The 20,198-nt window shown below is 40.5% G+C and overlaps 2 protein-coding genes across 2 annotated transcripts in view; one reads left to right on the top strand and one right to left on the bottom strand.

Annotated features, from left to right (window-relative positions):
* Nucleotides 1-12,631, bottom strand: part of LOC311072985 (uncharacterized protein) — a 74,519-nt gene extending 61,888 nt beyond the window's left edge. The window contains exon 1 of the mRNA XM_084098380.1: nt 12,258-12,631. Within this exon, the coding sequence (XP_083954506.1) occupies nt 12,258-12,429 (172 nt within the window). The 5' untranslated portion in view covers nt 12,430-12,631. The remainder of the gene's footprint in view (nt 1-12,257) is intronic.
* Nucleotides 1-20,198, top strand: part of LOC311072984 (uncharacterized protein) — a 1,552,487-nt gene that overhangs the window by 1,107,764 nt on the left and 424,525 nt on the right. The window lies entirely within an intron of this gene.

Genomic DNA, 20,198 nt, shown 5'->3' with positions numbered 1-20,198 from the left:
CGAAGGAAGAAAAAGGACACAGAAAGGAATGACGGACCGACACAATAATCCATCCCGCTATATAAACAGAATGAACTTTCTGAAGCTGCGGGGAAAATTCTCTCCCCTGCCCTTTTGACTTCTCTTGGCACAGCAGAGAAGCGTCTCCTCATCAAAAAAAAAGTTTTTACTGCTTCCCCACTGCCGGTTCAGACATTATGAGGCCCTTGTCAAAAATCATATTGGAGACCCCCCACCCCCAATAAAAAAACATTTGAAACGAATATGATTCCTAACCTTTTTATTTATAAAAATATTAAATTTAGTATACGTTTGGACACACAATATTTGTAATGTTTTTGAAAGAAGTCTCTTATCAAGCCTGCATGGATTTAACATACAGAAACATACAGAAAAATAATATAATAAAAATAATGTTTTTCTATTTTACAATACCTTAAAATATATTTCTGTGATGCAAAGCTGAATTAAGTGTCACATGATCCATCAGAAAACTTTATAATATTCTGATTTATTATCAAATGTTAGAAATGGTGCTAAATATTTATTATGACCGCCGCTAGCGTAGCTAGCGAAAGCGGTCATATAGGGATTGTCAAAGTTTTTTTTTTTTTTTTCGTCATCTACTGAATTTTCCGTCAACGATACCAGGGACACCGAAACACCGGGGAACATGAAATTTGGTGGGCATGTAGCCCCACTAGACTTTTATGGAAAAATTTCGTTTGGTCCCCGGGGGCCACTCCCCCCCCGCGCTGGGCCCCCCCAAACCCCAAAAAATGCAGTTTTTCCTAAATAACTACCTGAACCGTGGCACCGAGGATGAAGAATTTTTTATGGTATGTTGGTCTACTAGACTTTTACGAAAAAATTTCGTTTGGTCCCCGGGGGCCACTTCCCCCCGCGCGCTGGGGCCCCCGTGAATTTTTCGTCAACGATACCAGGGACACCGAAACACCGGGGAACATGAAATTTGGTGGGCATGTAGCCCCACTAGACTTTTACGGAAAAATTTCGTTTGGTCCCCGGGGGCCACTCCCCCCCCGCGCTGGGCCCCCCCAAACCCAAAAAATGCAGTTTTCAACAAACGCAAGCATGCACACACACTGACATCCACATGCACAGACACACACACACACAAACACACACGCGCGCACACACATGTACGCACGCACACATACACGCACAGACACACACACACACAGACACACACAAACACATACACATACACACACACACAGACAGACATGCACATACTACTACTTTTTTTAGGTATATACATAAACACGCAATACAGCCAAATTGCTCCACGTCATTTATTTTTGTGGAAAGCCAGTGCAGGCCTGAGCGGCGGTCATATTTTGTACCGCCCTGCGGTACATCTAGTTTTATAACGTGATACTTTTTTTCAGGATTTTTTGATTATTAAAAAGTTGTTTTAAAAAGTCTTCACTATCACTTTTTATATATGTTTAACACATCCTTGCTGAATATTCCTGTTTTTGTTTCTGTATTTTTGATCAAATTTATATGCAGGCTTGTAGAGCATAATAAGAAACTTAAAACAGAAAACAGGACACCCTCTTTTAGAAAGATTAAAGTGTATTGCTCAAATATTGAGGATTTGGGGCATGAAATAGGCCTACATCAGTTCAAGGATTCTAGACAGGAAAGTAAAACAAGGTATGCAGAGACCCTCAAGTACAGTGGAGCTGGCATCATTTATGGAACCTTATATATTTTTTTTTAGCTCTTTAAACTATTATGCAAAATCTGTGTTGCAATACAAATCAGTAACTTCTTTGTGCTTCTCCACTCCAAAACTGGTCGAGGCACATCTGAGATCTATTATGGCAGATGAGAGAGTGAGCAACTTATTTGAGTATTGAATCCAAGCGTGCAAATAATTTCAATCTTGAAGAGTTTGTTGATGTGTTTGCAAGGCACCACAAAAACAGCAGCTTTTATGAATACATGATAATGTTACAGATTATCATAAACACATTTTCAGATGACTGCCTAAGTTGATTTGTGGATGTTTGGTTCGTGTTATACAAGTATGTGTGTGTTTACTTTACAGATGTAAAAAAGTGCCTAGATGTGCTTAGATGCTAAAAATGTATTATCATTATTGATCATTATTTCACACTACAATAGAAAATTACCTGTCAAATAAATGAAACATTATGATACATTCATTTGAGTTGAAATTGTTTTATTATCTTACTTCTAGAGATTGCAGTGATGCATGACATGCCGAAAAATGACTTGAAATAATACTGAAAATAGGTTAAGATGAGTGTTATGGTCTAGAAGCGCCACTGCTGTTTCCCTCTAACGTTCATAAAGCTGAGGCTAGTGCTTTGATTATTACACAAGTTAAAGGGATAGTTCACCCAAAATTAATATTACCCTGGCCTGAAGCCAGGTGTATATGACTTTCTTCTTTCAGACAAATACAATTTGAGTTATATGGCTCTTCCAACTTCCACCAATGGCTGTTTCTGTTTTAAAGTTCATTAAAGCTGACTACAATCATTACACACAGACTTCTGTATTAAAGGGGGGGTGAAATTCTATTTCATGCATACTGAGTTTTTTACACTGTTAAAGAGTTGGATTCCCATGCTAAACATGGACAAAGTTTCAAAAATTAAATTGTACGTTTGAAGGAGTATTTCTGCATTACGAGATGGTTGTTTTATAAACAAAGCCCAGATCGACGGATTTGCAGATCGTCTAATGCATCTAATGGATCGAGCAGTCGCAATGATAAAGGTTCGCGGTCGTGATTGGAACCGGTGAGTAAAACTGGTATCTGCTTCAAAAGTCTCTGTGTTGTTAGTGTGGTGCGTTAGCTCACAGCGTTAGCTTCGCCCACACGGCCATAGACAGTATAGCACACGGCCCGCCTCCAGCCGATCGATTTTTTCCGGAAATATTCGGTACAGCCTATCTGTCTTTTATAAATATAATCAAACTAAATACTTTTTGGAGATATTAAGGATGCAATACTACTCTATAGGTACTCAAGATTAACAGGAGATTGAGTGAAAATTGGAATTTCACCCCCCAAATAAATTTTCAAATAAAATTTTTTTTTATTTTGATATTTAAAATAGGAACAAAGAAGCAAATTACAAGCAATAGGACAACAAACACAATAGAAAAAACATACTTAAAATAGGCTCTACCGAAATGTAATAAAATGTAAAAAAAATAATAAAAAATAACACTATATATAGTTTACATTTAATGCTCCAGTCCACATGATGTGCTGTTTGACATAAGTGTGTGTGTAGCTGTGAAAGAGAACTGAATTTGCGATCGCATGCATGTGAGGCGACATCTGTGCGCGTACTTCAGCTGTACTTTCAACACGAAATAATACTATACCATATATAAATAATACCACACTGAAATAATAACAGCATCTTTTGGCAGTTCATTGGAAATTTCCACGACAAACTGGTCATAGACACTAATGCAGATATTCCAGAAAATAAAAAGACAATCATTTAGATCAGATTCCAGTCACAAATAATCTCACCCTTACCAACACAGTGTTTGTAGCGCAAATCATGCACCTTTGTAAACCAGTTATTTTAAATACATTTCAGCATTCCTCTCTTTGAAACATGGTCCAGCCCATGAGTCAGCCTTGCATGTTTAGGTAAACATGGTTTGTCTTCAGATCCCATCCAGACCTGCAATTAAAGCCTCATCGGATCCTCATGAGATGCCTTCCAGACACCAGCAATGAAAGCCTGTTTTCCTTTCCTCTTGTCTAGGTCTGAGCTAAAGCGTTGCATGACTGCACCCACGCTTTCTGGGCTCTCAGCCAGCTTAATCGAATGGGCCGGACACTTGCAAACAGCAATAGCAGAGGGTAGTAACAGAGCATCTAATAAATCTTTCACAAAAGAATGATTCAGAATTGGCTTGCCATCAGCCTTCATGAACTTCCTGTGTTTCCACAATGCCCCAAAATCATGCACGACATCAAAAGCATATCTGGAGTCTGTGTAGATAGAATAACAGAGTTAGTTCCCCAAACCCGACAAACTCCTTTGAAGCATGACAGCTTTTTCAGTAGCAGTCACTGCTCTTAGACAGGGAGGTAGCCCCTATACGCTGTCTAGCTTGGAGAAGAAATAGGCCACTGGGCGTAATTTCCCTCTGTGTTGTAATAAGACTGAAACCATATGCCCTTTCCTTTCATCCACCGTTTGTGAATGTTTTTTGTGGGTCCGGAATCCCAAGACTAGGAGCGGTTTGCAAAGTGATTGCAAATCACTTTCCTCCATGAAATCATGGTCAGGAGGCATCCTATTTGTGGCTTTGTTTTGCAGACCACACTGAGGAGTGCTCCATTCGAAAAATAATATTATTTCAGTGGCATTCGCACCATACTCATATCAGCAGTGAGGCCACTGTCATCACAATACAAATTCAGCTTTAGTTTACACATCAAATCTCTTCCCAGAAGATTGCAAGGTAGTAGTTACAAGAAAAGCATGAGAAAATGAGCGATCACCAATCTGACAAGACAAATCTGCTGTAGCCTATATGGTACACTTTTTTTCCAAGTGACTACAGTGGCTCAATCTTAAGTCAATCTTAAACTCAATCTTAATGCTTCTCAATCTTAAGTATATCAAGCGACGAGAATACTTTTTGTGTGCAAAAACAAACAAAAATAATGACCAACTAAAAAAAGATCCTGCCAAAATTTCAATATTACTGGACAAGCAAAAAATAAATGATCAATGGTTTCAGGCTCTTTTAAAACAGAAAACACAAGGATCTACCTCAAAACGGAATCTTTTGCATAAAACTTCAGCAGCGGGATACACGTTATTAATAATCCTAAACTGGATATCCTTAATTACTTTGTTATTACATTTTTTATCTCCTATATATACTTCTCCAATCTTTAACTCGGGCATTTAACAGACACCTTTGAATATGTAAGAGTGTTTTGTATCAGTTGTGATAAATCAGTTTCAGGTGTTCGGCCCGTCTGCCTTACTGCTTTACTGTTCTGCCGTTCTACTACCCTACTATTGTACTGCGTGTTTTTCTCTCAACACAGCAACTAGCCAGCCCAGCCCAACTTTAAGGAGATGTTTTTCTTGGACACTGTTCAATTGCCGTGGTCACAGTGAGTTTACTGTTTTGAAGTGTCCTGTTCTTAAAGTGTTCATATTGGGAAGGTTGATGTGTGTGCACGAGTGCTTTGACGGTTTTGGATTGTTTGGTCTGCATCTACAGTTCCAGAAAAACAGCCTCCTCTGAGCCCAGTGAAGAACCTGCTAATGTTGTGAGTCATATGTATCCTCCACTTTCTGTCTGAGCCCAGTGAAGAACCTGCTAATGTTGTGAGTCATATGTATCCTCCACTTTCTGTCTGAGCCCAGTGAAGAGCCTGCTAATGCTGTGAGTCATATGTATCCTCCACTTTCTGTCTGAGCCCAGTGAAGAGCCTGCTAATGCTGTGAGTCATATGTATCCTCCACTCTCTGTCTGAGCCCAGTGGGGAGCCTGCTGATGCTGTGGGTCATGTGTATCCTACACTCTCTGTCTGAGTCCATTGAAGAGCCTGCTAAAGCTTGAAGAACCTACTAAAGCTGTCTCTGTCTGAGTAGAGAACGAGGAACTGCTGGTCGATTCCTTCTGGGAGTAATTGCTCACTTCAAAGACTTTTAATCAATTAAAAAATATAAAACCTTTTGAATCTATTCTGTGTCCTGTCCTGACTTTGTGGGAATACGGTCTTGCTCCTCAGGGTGGTACGCAATTTAGGGAGGGGCGGCCAGCGCGCGCCCCCCTGCCTGTGACACTTGGCGTAGTCGGCAGGATTCCGCCCTGGGTTTGAGCAACCGTAGACCTCCAAATGTTGGATGACGAGGCACCAGTAACATGCTCCCAAGTTATGCCGGTTTTTATGGGTGCCCCTTGGGTGCTGAGGTTTGGAGGACCAGGATCAGAGCTGGATTGCTTTGGGCTGTGGAAGACTGAATTTGAGAGTAAGAGAGACGACTTTGGGCTGGGGCTAGGACAAGCTAAGTGCATGCTATTTTAACAACTTCCATATTGGGGGTGTATTACTGTTCTGCTGCTCTACTATATCAATGCTGCCTCATTTGTGTTGTAGCAACGACCCGCTAGCCCCACTGTGCCATTCCAGAGACTGGGTTTATTCATCCGTGTTCTAGGGACTAGAACTCAAAAGTGGGGGAGGATGTCACAGGGTGACTATGTTCAGTGGGGGAGGAACGCACACGCCAGGGAGAGGGTTTCCCTTAGGGAATGTTTTTAATGTGACACTCAGCCAAATGGCTGTTTCCTGTGCCTGGATGTAAACAGTGACAATCTAGCGATCTAATAGATAAATCAGTTTCAGGTGTTCGGCGGGAAGAATCTATGCTGGCGATTGGCCCGCATGTGTGGCGGGAGTGCTTTATATGTTCATTGTTGCCGACAGCTGTGGGCAGCAGGGGCGGAGAGAGAACGCGGCAGAGGCGCGGGAGAGACCGGCGCCCAGGAAAGGGGCGCTCGGCCGACGAGTGCAATAGATGCGGAGAGAGACCGGCCGATGAGAGTGCAGCAGATGCGGGGGAGAGACCGGCGCCCAGGAAGGGGCGCTCGGCCGACGATTTGATCGAGTGCGTTTGTAACGCGAAATCGACGCGATCATTACGGCTGCCGCCGTCACATGGACACGGGCCCGATTGTCGGGTTGAGAGGCGTGTGTGCCTGCTTCGTGGTTCAATGTGAGGAGATGTGCGTCTGCCTGTGACTCCCCTGACCTGCATGGTATGGTGAGCTTTGCTCATATCCTGTTTTCTCTGCCAGTTGAAACAAATGCTCCCTAAGGGATTCCCTCGGCCCGTCTGCCTTACTGCTTTACTGTTCTGCCGTTCTACTACCCTACTATTGTACTGCGTGTTTTTCTCTCAACACAGCAACTAGCCAGCCCAGCCCAACTTTAAGGAGATGTTTTTCTTGGACACTGTTCAATTGCCGTGGTCACAGTGAGTTTACTGTTTTGAAGTGTCCTGTTCTTAAAGTGTTCATATTGGGAAGGTTGATGTGTGTGCACGAGTGCTTTGACGGTTTTGGATTGTTTGGTCTGCATCTACAGTTCCAGAAAAACAGCCTCCTCTGAGCCCAGTGAAGAACCTGCTAATGTTGTGAGTCATATGTATCCTCCACTTTCTGTCTGAGCCCAGTGAAGAACCTGCTAATGTTGTGAGTCATATGTATCCTCCACTTTCTGTCTGAGCCCAGTGAAGAGCCTGCTAATGCTGTGAGTCATATGTATCCTGCACTCTCTGTCTGAGCCCAGTGAAGAGCCTGCTAATGCTGTGAGTCATATGTATCCTCCACTCTCTGTCTGAGCCCAGTGGGGAGCCTGCTGATGCTGTGGGTCATGTGTATCCTACACTCTCTGTCTGAGTCCATTGAAGAGCCTGCTAAAGCTTGAAGAACCTACTAAAGCTGTCTCTGTCTGAGTAGAGAACGAGGAACTGCTGGTCGATTCCTTCTGGGAGTAATTGCTCACTTCAAAGACTTTTAATCAATTAAAAAATATAAAACCTTTTGAATCTATTCTGTGTCCTGTCCTGACTTTGTGGGAATACGGTCTTGCTCCTCAGGGTGGTACGCAATTTAGGGAGGGGCGGCCAGCGCGCGCCCCCCTGCCTGTGACAACATGACAGAATATACACAGATAAGTTAAAGTTATATGAAGTAACCAGTGAAGGGTTATGGCGATGATGTGCCCTGGGCACGGATGTCTCAAAGGCCCCCCTTCACCAATTTTTTGGACAACGGTGTTGCACCTGTATGATTTGTTAAACATGAAAAGGACTTATCCGTCTGGCATGACAGCTCGCTCTAACTTTAACCTAGATAAATGCATAGGCTATCTAAAGTGTGCAGTGCGGAGTGCATGGCAGGCGTCGACGCGAACACTTGCAAAGACAAAATAACAAACGCACCACTGCTCAAGTACTATGACCAAAATGAGAAGTTAACCCTGCAATGTGATGCCTCAGAGACGGGGCTAGGAGCAGCCCTAACGCAGAAAGGTAAACCTGTGGCATTTGCGAGCAGAGCACTGACACCCACAGAACGGGGTTATGCGCAGATAGAAAAAGAATGTTTGGCCATAGTGTTCGGAATGGAAAAGTGCCATCAATATACTTATGGTAGAAAAGTGACTGTACAAAGTGACCATAAGCCACTAGAGAATATTGTGAGAAAACCGCTACTTAGTGCACCAAAGAGACTGCAGAGAATGTTACTCAGACTGCAGAAATACGACATGAATGTGACATTAATGTGATCTATGTGCCTGGGCGAGATATGCTACTAGCTGACACACTAAGCAGAGCTTATTTTACCTGACAGCAATCAGGGAGACACAGGCAGACCTAGAGACTCTCTGCAGAAAGACTATCAGCCATTCGCGATGCAACAAAGGAGGACACAAAGTTGCAGGAAGTGATTAAGTTGATTCTTACAGGATGGCCTCAGAACAAAAAAGACATTGAGCAAAACATTCAACACTATTTTGCTTTTCAGGACGAGCTGAGCTTTCAGAATTGCATAGTGTTCAGAGGAGAAAGAGCAGTTATTCCTGACACGCTAAGAGCTGACCTGACCAGCCGCATACACTCAACACATCTGGGAGTGGGAGGTTGCCTCAGACGAGCACGCGAGTATGTGTACTGGCAGGGGATGAATGAGCAAATAGGCTAAAGACGTTTATTTCCAAATGTGCCATCTGCAGGTCAGTTGACCCCAAGCAACAAAAAGAGACATTACATCCCCATGACATTGCCTACAGACCTTGGGCTAAGGTAGGAACTGATTTGTTTTCTTGGCACAATAAAGACTACCTAGTAACTGTGGACTATTGTAACAGTTGACGGTTACATTTTGTCCCATTAGCTTTCAGGACGTGTGTTATTTAATCCTGTCACTAGGGGCGCTCTAGCCAGTGAGATGCCTAGTAGCATAAAAGGGTAAGAGAAGAAGTATGGAGTAGGAAGTATGTGTTAATCACATGGAGGAGCATTCTCACCAATGCTGTCTTGCTCATTTCCCTCATTTGAGGAACATGAGGTTCTTTAACTCAAATGTAAGTGATCTTGTTAGTACTTTATTTGTATATATGATGTTGGGTAATGTTTATGTAAATATGGGATGAGTAAATGTGTTAATGGTGGCACTAAGTTTATGTTTGTTTGATGCAGAGGGTTCAACATGCAGGCCTGAGCTGGCAGCTGGACTATTGATAGGACCTTGATCAAAAAATGGGGTTAACTGTCTTCGTCTTGTCCACAACATCTTTTTGCCATCTATGGTTAATTTTATAAACTACAGTTCATATTACTGACGTTTATTGGGAAGCTCGGTTGCAGGCAGATGGGGCCTCTTCAACAATTTCATCTTGCTTCTACGTCACTTAAGTCTGAACCTTGAGTAGTCAAAGACACTGCTACAGAAGTCTGAACTGAACTATTGGATTTTTCCCATGCAACTGTGTAACTATATGTACATTGTGAGTTACTGACTGTATGTTGATTTGTGGTGCAATACACGTGGCTCATTGAAATGAGAAAGTCTCTGGTCCCTTAATTATGTAGCATCAAAAACATTATTTTAAAATCAGGTGTTACACTATTATTCAAATTTCTGGGAGGTTGATTATTTGCCGGACACCAAAAGTACCACAGTAATTCACAATCTGAAAGCACACTTTGCACGTCAGGGGATTCCAGGTGTGCGAGCCTGATCTCATGAAAGTGCGTATCTATAGCACGAATGATAATATCTCGTATCATTTATACGCCAAAACGAGTTTTAGCGTAAATATGGTACGCAGTTTTCGCTTGCATATGATACGCACTTTATGGCGTGTAATATGCACGCCCTCCTCACCCCTAATCCTACCCAAGGGGTTTGCAGTGCGTATCATTTGAACGCTAAAACTCGTTTTGGCGTATAAATTATACGAGAATTATCATTCGTGCTATAGATACGCACTTTCATGAGATTGTGTTGGCTTATATCTGATAACAGTATTCATCACACGACTTTGAAGTGTTTAGCCAAAAGTGGGAATTTGTGCACAGAACATCGTCACCCGGGTACCCACAAAGCAATGGAAAGGCTGAGTCAGCTGTCAAAACAGCAAAACGTCTTATGCAGAAAGCTGCAGCTGCTGGACAGGATCCATTACTTAGCCAAGACTTGGACTGTTTCACATCAGGGGACAGTGTTCGAGTCCAACCATTTGAGCCTTGTAAAACCTGGAAAACAGCTAGAGTGATTAGACCAGTGAGTCCCAGATCTTATGAGGTTGAGTTGGAGTCGGGTAGTGTTCTGAGGAGAAACCATCGCCACCTCAGGCACAACTACTGCCCACCCGCAACATCTGAACAAACAGGGGTTTTGACAAACACACAAACTGTTCCTGCTGAACATGGTCAGGGTAGTGGTCAAAGCACTGTTACTACGAGGTCTGGTCGTCAGGTTAAAACGCCTACCTATTTGAGGGATTATACTAAGTGAGATTATTATATGACATGTTGGGTCATTTTCTAGGTATGGTTGTGAGCTGCGGTTGCACTGTAATTGGGGAAACGGGTAAATGAGTTATTGATTGCACAGTTAATTTGCAAGGAATATATTGTCAAGAATAAGTTTACAAAATATGCACTTGAAGTTAATGTCTTAAGAGGACATATTATAAGTTTGTTTTTGAATTTAGGTAAGATAATTACATGCATTTTTTCTGAAGCATTAATGTTTACATCTGAAGACACTGAGAAGGAAATGTTAATTTTGTTTACAAAGAAAATGTATAACTTGTAAAAAAAAAAAAAAAAAGGATGTAACAAGTGGATTGTTAGTTTTCCTGTCATGTTCCCAAGGTGACAGATTTGAGTGACGTACAGACAGAGAGCTATAGGCTATGACACTTGTAATGCTGTTATGCACATGTGTTAAATAAAGTAAGCAATGATACTGCTTTAATCGTCCATTTTTGATAAAACAGAACAGAAACAATTACTGGCTGGACGGCGCTTGTTAATGGACGCGCACGCCTCGATTATTATTTACTGAAATGTCCACAAGTTGTAGGAGCCGTATTAATTTATTTTTTCTTTAACTTCTATTTGTTATTAAAATATTCCATTTAGTTATTAGGAAATGTTTTCTTACTGCTAAGCACTGACACTTTGTCCTCTTCCTCTAAAAACTCGCTTGATTTATCAGCAACACTGATGTTCTATTGCAGATCTACATTTAGCAACATCGTTACAGTTGCTGTAGATTTATTTTACTGTGATTAGTCTTGCGTTTCAACTACCAAAAATCCAAATAAACAGTCAATGAATCCAGTTTCAGTCCTTGTGCTGTGTGAAAAACTGTGTGCACCTTCTCTCCAGCCAACACCCCGAGGGAAGATTTCAGGTTATTCAGTGACCAATTACCCAAGAGTGAAGCCTACTGGACACACACCTATATGACAACGTCTAAAGAAAAGGAAACACATGCCCATACAAGGATTATTATCAATGTTGGACACAGTTGTGCTGATTAATGTTTTTTGGAACCTGCAGTACTTTTTTCAGGATTCATTGATGAATAAAAAAAGTTCGAAAGAACGGCATTTATTCAAAATATAAATCTTTTCTAACAATATAAATCTTCACTATCACTTTATCAATTTAACACATCCTTCCTTGCTGAATAAAAGTATTGATTTCCTTTTTTTAAAAATAGCTGACCACAAACTTTTGAACAGTAGTTTATAAATTGTTAAGAATTTCTATTTTAAATAAAATGCTTTTTTATTTACTCTTTATGCAGCAAAGTATCCTGAAAAAACTATCACAGGTTCCCAAAAAAATTATTAAGCAACACAACTGTTTTCAACATTGATAATAAATCCTCATAAAATGATTTCTGAAGGATTATGTGACACTGAAAACTGGAGTAATGATGCTGAAAATTCAGCTTTGATCACAGGAATAAATTACATTTTACTATATATTCAGAAAACCATTATTTTAAATTGTAATAATATTTCGCAATATAACTGCTTTTTTGTATTTGTGATCAAATGAATATCAGACTTGAAGAGCATAATACATTTATTTTAAAAAATAGTAATATTTCCAAACTTTTGAGAGTATATTCTTAGTACATTAAATGCAAAAAGATATTATACTCACTGTTGACAGCAAGTGTAGCTTTCATCTCACACACGTCCTTTCCAAAGAAAGCTTGTGCTTTATAGAGTCCAGATCTGGAGATGTTCACGTTGTGAATGGTTACGCGCACGCATTCTCCTCTTACTAGCACTGACTGAGACTCCAGATGTGTCCACAACAGTACATCCTTCATGAGGGACACACTTCTGTGCGATCAAAGATAAGCTTTTCATAGTTTCTTCTTTAAAAATGATCCTCAATCTATCGGCTTTCTCCGCTTTATCCATCGGGAATGGCAGTGTAACGTTTTCTCCATGATTTGCCTCGAACTTCGACCCATCAGCAAGTAAAGCATCGCCTGTTAAACAGAAAGAAAGTGTTTAGGATGACAATCAATGCTTTAGAATAATGAGCGATGAACTGACATTCATTTACATTCATTTTATAGTTAAATAAAAACAAGCATTCGTCCAGTAGGCCTAACCCCAACTCTAACGTTACCTACCTGAAACCAACACAAAGTGAACTAACACGAAGACAGTGGAAATTAATTTCATATTTAAAAAACTGTGCGGAAACTCCTAAATTTGATCCAAAATAGCCTATGTAACGCAGCGGGATGTCGTGTGTTTGATTCAACGGACTGCTCCGTTGAATCAAACACACGACACGTTGTCACGGTTGTCACGGTGTGTGTGACGGCCTAAATGTATGGAAGTTTTTTCCTAACATAATTAAAATTAAAATGCTTAAAAAGATCAAATAATAAATCAAAGTCTCAAAACAACTGTTCAAATGATAAATCAAATGGTCAAAATATTAAACAATACATCAAACTCTCAAAATGGCTGCACAAATGATAAATCAACTGCTCAAATGCAATTTAATGTCCTCATTCGGATTTGATTTTTAATTTTCATTATCAACCCAGTATAAAACTGTCATAGCCTAATTAAATCTATAAGTCAATGCTCAAATCATAAATCAAATGCTTTAATTCTTTGGTGAAAGATTTAAAAAAATATATTTATTAGATGCTCTGTTACTACCCTCTGCTGTTGCTGTTTGCAAGTGTCAGGCCCGTGCGGTTAAGCTGGCTGAGAGCCCAGAAAGCCTAAACTATGCAACGCTTTAGCTCAAACCTAGACAAGAGAAAAGAGAAACAGGCAGGGGCTTTCATTGCAGGTCTGGATGGGATCTGATGAGGCTTTCATTGCAGGTGTCATGGGATCATTGCAGGTGTCCTTAAAGGTTGTATTTTTCCTATTTTTTTCCTAATTTTTTAATTAAGGCATAAAGTTCAATTTCCAAAAGATGATTTTTTATTCTTCTTTTTAGTCAACTTTAGCATGGGTGTCTAAATTTATGCATAGCACTGTATTTTCAATAGACTTATACAACCCCCAATTTTCTTACTTCCTTTACAAGTTCTAATCTTTCTTCTACAAATTTGATACATTTTATTAACACATGTTCAATTGTTTCTGCCTGATCACAATAATTACATTTACCCGTTTTATGTTTTCCTATTTTGAACAACGAATGATTTAGTCTAGTGTGCCCTATTCGAATGCGAGAAATAATTGTATCTTCTTTTCTATTCCTAAAAACACTTCTTCTATTTCCTACTTGTTTCTGTATACTGTATGTCTACCCTTTAGTTATCACTATTCCACTCTTCTTGCCATTTGTTGTTTATAAATTCTTTAATTTTACTTTTAACCTCTTTTTTGCTCAGAGTCACTTGAATATTTATCTTGTTATGTTTTACAGCTTGCTTAGCTAGTTTATCAACCACTTCATTGGCCTCCACTCCCACATGAGCAGGAACCCACAAGAACACTATTAAGCTTACACTACTTATTCTTAACAAACTTGCAAGAATCTCATATATAATGTCTTGCCATGATGATTTATTTCCACTAACGAGGCTTGTGATTGCTGCATAAGAATCAGAACATATTACTACTAATCTTGGTTTTACATCCATACCCACATGGCAACTAATTCTGCTGCAAACACAAATATATGATTAGATGTTTTTTTCTTAATACTTGTTTGGAACTTAGGAATATATACAACAGCTGCTGTTCTTCCAGAGATAGGATCCTTAGAACCATCAGTAAATATATATATGCAATCATGATGAATAAATCTGATCTAAATACTGCTGTGCAATTATTTTCTTTGGGATATCTCTCTCATTCTTGATTTTCATTTGAATTTGTAAATCAATTATTGGCATTGGCATTGGAAATATCCACAGTGGTATACTGGATAATATCACAGTAGGGCTAACATCACAGTCTGCAATACCAGCTTCTTGTGCTTCTCTATGAACAATCCACCCCAAGCTTTTAATGTTTTTGTTCCCATGTTCCCAGCATTCTTCTATTACTCCCTTCACAGGATGACTCTCTTTATGGCCTTTAATATTTACCCAATAATTCAGTCTTATTTTTTTCCTACGAAGTTTTAAAGGAGCTTGACCAACTTCAACCTGTAGAACTGCTATAGGAGATGTTCTGAACGCACCACAGCATATTCTTCACATGTTTTGGACTTGCCCTGCACTTACTGTTTACTGGTCAACCATATTTGATACACTCTCTCAAGTACAGTGCTATGCATACGTTTAGACACCCATGATAAAGTTGACTAAAAAGAGGAATAAAAAATCATCTTTTGGAAATTGAACTTAATGCCTTAATTTAAAAAATTAGGAAAAATCCAACCTTTAAGGACACCAATTTTCTTTGTGAATGAATAATGTATCGTAAATAAATAAATGTTCTTCCTTAAAATACAGGGTGCATAAGTTTGGACACCCCTATGTTAAATTCCCATAGAGGCAGGCAGATTTTTATTTTTAAAGGCCAGTTACTTCATGGATCCAGGATACTATGCATCCTGATAAAGTTCCCTTGGCCTTTGGAATTAAAATAGCCCCACATCATCACGTAGCCTTCACCATACCTAGAGATTGGCATGGTTTTATTTCAGTTAGCCTAATAGCTGCTTTGATTTGCATTGAGAGATGATCTTATGGAAAGTACAAACAAATAAAAACAATATTCTCAAATATTTTTCAAAACACTTATGTACTGTCTGTAGTAAGTGTAACACTGAACCAAAAAAAGGCCATTATGAGTCATTATGATGAATGGAGAAGAAGTGTTTTCCATTCATCATAGTGTTTTACATTGAGCTAATCAGTGTTCAGCTGGTTCTTATAAATGTTTATTCATATGATGGTTTGTGTGTGTCATTTGAAAACAAAATGCTATTTTGAGAAGAAATAACATTGTTTTGAATGTAAAGTTTCATTTTGCAGGAGAATTGAGGGGTTTTGCCCATTGTGTGTGTGTTTTTTTATTTGTGTGTAGAGTTCTGAGAATATGAGGCATGCTTTCAGAAAATGTGTGTAAACAATCGAGAAAAACTGTAATACAAGAATAGGCAAATAAATAGAAAAGCCATTCTCTGTTTGCCACAAGATGGCGCCATTAGCGCATTGATAGATACGAACACATTTAAACTATAATAAACTGGTAGCCTACTCTTTAATCGCGAAATAACACTCTAAAACCTTGGCATATTGCACTTGTAAATTGAGGGTATTACTTGCAGTAACTATAATGAACAACATTAAAGAAAGAATAACAAGACAGCAGAATTAGAATGCAGGGAATACACATTCATATGGCGCTGGATGAATCTGAATCGCGGCATGAAACAATCGGCGTATTACAGTTCCACAACTGTACTCCACACACAAATAAACTCCACACACAAATAAAAAAAACACACACACAATGGGCAAAACCCCTCAATTCTCCTGCAAAATGATACTTTACATTCAAAACAATGTTATTTCCAGAGGGTTCTTGTAGGTCTGTACTGGCTTTGGTCAACCACAGTTCACTGTTAGCAGACCGGGCTTCTGCGGGAAGATGTTCGATGACAGAGGGTACGTTGCAGGCCCACTGTCTTAGGTCCAAGCCTCCCTCAGACAGTAGTTGACGAAGTCCATCAACTACCTCCTTAGCTTCATCAGACTTTGAAGTGCTGTGCAGGCAGTTATCAACATAGAAGGAATTCTCAACTATGTTAACCAGACTGACCTGGTCGTTCTGGTGGTTTTGGGCACTTGCGACGTACGCAAAAAAATATTCAGACTTATAAAACCGTTTGTACGCCAGAACCTGCGCAGAATTCACTTTATAAATCCCAGTCAGTGGAAGATTGTGCGCACATGTGTCTCCACCCCGAAATAACCATATATGGAGCTTACAACGCCTAGTTTTACTATGCATGTACTCATCTGCATATCATTTGCATATGATTATTCATCCACGTGATAACGTTTAACGGTACAAGACACATTACATTAATAAAAATCATGTACTTGCCTATCCTTGTCTTGTTTTTGAATACATAAATCAAATAGTGTAAAATACATTTCATCTTTTCCACTGGCCGAATAGTATTTTTAATTGATTTTATATTTTTAATGGAAACAGATAGGCCTTGGGCATTTTTTGCACTAAACTATTTTCTCAGACAATCTGGTATTATCATGATAAGCAATTATCTCTGTGGTTAAAACATTAAAACAGCATGCTACAGGAAGAAAAAAAAAACGTTCAAAAACGTCGCATCCACAACAAATATTTCTATTGATTGAATTTGAATATAAAAAATGTTGTAACTTCTCAGTAACGAGTGTTACTCCATTAATTTGAATGGCATATTTAATCTAAATGTTTATATCAGAAGTAAAACATAGTTTAAATCATTATTTTATTTATTTAAACTGTTATTTGCGTCAGTTTCACTAAACGGCCCAACGCGCTCGCTGGCACGGACATTTCAGAAGGGATGGATATTTGCTTCAAGTGACAGGCTTGGTGAGTGAAATTATATTTGTATTATCTTTCTGTATAGTTTAATTTTCTTTAGATTTTCTGTCTAAAAGTGACCAAAAAGACACTAATCTCCAGCTCACCATCGGTGTCGCCAAACTGCTCCATCTCCAAAACGTTCATACGCATGGGTCAGAGTTTGCGTGCAGGTGCGCAAATTTTCCCGTCAAGTTTGTTTTTATAAATCACAACTTATGCGTCTGAAGTGGCGTACACCTCTTTCAGGGCCTGTTTTGTGCGTACGCAACGGTTATAAATGAGGCCCCAGGTCTCTGCACATCTTCCTTCAAAAAAACCACAACACTGGCTTGTCCCTGGGCAATAAGCGTACCTGATGGAACATAGCTTTTATGTCTCCACTCACAGCCACCGCGTGTTGTCGGAACCTCAGGAGCACACCTAACAAGGAGGGTCCCAGCATCGGACCAGGAAGCAGCTGACTGTTTAAAGACTGACCCTGATGTTGAAATGAACAGTTAAAGACGATCCTGTTCTTGCCATTGTGTTGTACGGTGCGGAATGAACCAGGATTCCGAGGTATTGTGTGCTTCTTCTGTGGTTATCTTGGCTACATATCCAGCAGATTCCAACTTGTGGATTTCAGTGCAGTAGGCTTTTGCTAGTTCAGGATCTCGTGCCAATCTACGCTCAGTACTTCGAAGACTAGGAAGGACAGCATCCTTATCGATATGGAATATGGTCATGCGTCGGAGCAATGGTATGGCATAACGTTGAACACCGTCTACGTTCACAGTGGTGGTGACGTTCTGGAGCATAGCGAGAGCGTCTTCGTCTTGCTTGGACCTGATGACCATCTTCTCATTGTACAGGAAGGTGTCGACCTGCCAGAGACGTTCAACGTGCCGACGTTCAGATCATCATGAAGCAGAGTGGTGGTGATATGAAGGCACTGCTGATAACACCGTGAGGGCTGCTTGGGGCTCATTGGACCCTGAAGAGACCATCCCAGCTGTGTTCTGATGGCTATTGGACCTCCGTCTGGTCCTCTGCATACAGGCTGTATTGACATTAAGAGGTGTGGCATGTCAGAACATGTGTGGCATGTATGGTATGGCTTTCCTGTAGCTCAAACAGTAGATCGTTGGCGCTAGCAACGCCAAGGTCATGGGTTCGATTCCCAGGGAAAGCAAGAACTGACAAAATGTAAAATGTGTACCTTGAATACAATGTAAGTCGCTTTGGATAAAAGCGTCTGCCAAATGCATAAATGTAAATGCAAATGTAAGCTTGTTGGAGTGAAGCCACTGGGTAGTTATGTTCTGCAAACCGGTCGCAGTAAAGGCATTGGGGATAGTGAACCTCTGTACGGTTCAGTCTGTCCAAGTAAACCCGGGTCGATGGGAGCCTTGGAGGTGGACTTAGGGGCTGTCGACTCAGGAGTCTTAGCTACACGTGTCAGGAGATTTGGCCTTGGCTGCTCTCTTAAGCGGGTCGCACACCGGACGCGCAGCTCAGCGCCGCGCCGCGCCACGTCTAGGACAACTCTCACCTGAAAATCCGATAACATCAGCAATTTTCTGATTTCTGTAAATAAATATAAAACTAAATGTATATTGCAGCACAGGGTGAAGTCCGTATATACATTAACTACGATTTGAGACACATAAATGTAAATTTAATATAAAACTATGTAAATGGCGCTCTGTGGCGCGGCAGGATTTTGAACACGGTCCTGAGCCGTTGCTGGGCGCCGCGGACAGACGCCGCCGGTGTGTGTACTCTCATAGAGAATAATGTGTTCGAATTTAAAAGACGTGGCGCGGCGCGGCGCTGAGCTGCGCGTCCGGTGTGCGACCCCCTTAAGATGAGGTGCTCCTCTAGCTCTACCAGGGGGCTTCAGAGTTTCACTCTGGAACATAGCCGCAGCTCTGCTAGAGATACGTTTCGCTTGGGACTTGATCTGGAGCCAGTCTGCGTAATCAGGTAGTGTGTCGGTCTTGTCGGTGCCGGTCTGGAGAATACCCCGACTTAGGCAGCATTCAACAAAACTGTTGTGATAGGTTGCTGGCAGTTTACTCAAGAGACGTCCAAATGCGAGCCACACAAAAGCATGTAATCATTCTGGCCTTCAAGAGTTCTCAGCATACCCACTAAAGACTGTACTGACAATGCAAATGAGTCAAAGGCATTGGCGTCACCCAACTTAAGAGGTGGAGTGCTTAGGATGGCACCCAACTCGGACTGAACAAGCTGTCTTGGTTGTCCATACTTGTCTTGAAGTGCCTGCAGAGCAGCAGTGTAAGGCTGGGGATGATACATGAAGTATACAGGGAGCTGTGACGGACCTGGAAGTGTTGTCACCGGCATTGTTGCTGTCTGTTGTAGCCTGTAGAGAAGAGTAGGTAGTGTGTCAGTAACAGGCTGCTGTGTCACACGCTGCATGCTGCTGCTCATGGGGTACGCAGCGGAGGTCGGGATGGTGAACACTGCTGAAGGCTGAGAGGCCACATTCGACGGTAACGATATACAGTGTACTGGAACGGCAGTAGGAGCCGATGGTGCAATGTCAGGGACTGGCGGTGAGAACCCATACACAAAAGAAATATATTTGAAATATATTTTCAGTATATATTTTGGAATATATGCAAATATTTGAAATTGGCCCAATAAATATATTTCTCACTTAACATCATATATTTTTGTTATATTTCAGAATATATTTCAATGTATTTTTTTCTGTATGGATCCCCAAAAGTGTCAAAATATATGTGCCATATATTCCAAATACATTGAAATATATTCTGAAATATAACAAAAATATATGATGTTAAGTGAGAAATATATTTATTGGGCCAATTTCAAATATTTGCATATATATTCCAAAATATATACAGAAAATATATTTCAAATATATTTCTTTTGTGTATGGGAATGCTTGTGGCCCTGAGTCAAGTGCAGCGGGCATGTGTGCATCCACAGAGTGAGGAGCAGGTGAGGCCCAATGTGGCGGTCTAGGTGACGCTGCAGAGACATAAAGGATCAGGCAGTGCTGTAAGACAGGGCAGCAGCGTTGACG

Source organism: Abramis brama (assembly GCF_963993115.1).
Source record: "Abramis brama genome assembly, chromosome: 22".
Classification (NCBI taxonomy): domain Eukaryota; kingdom Metazoa; phylum Chordata; class Actinopteri; order Cypriniformes; family Leuciscidae; genus Abramis; species Abramis brama.
Note: the sequence above shows the minus strand (reverse complement) of the source record. Positions and strands in the feature narration are given on the sequence as shown.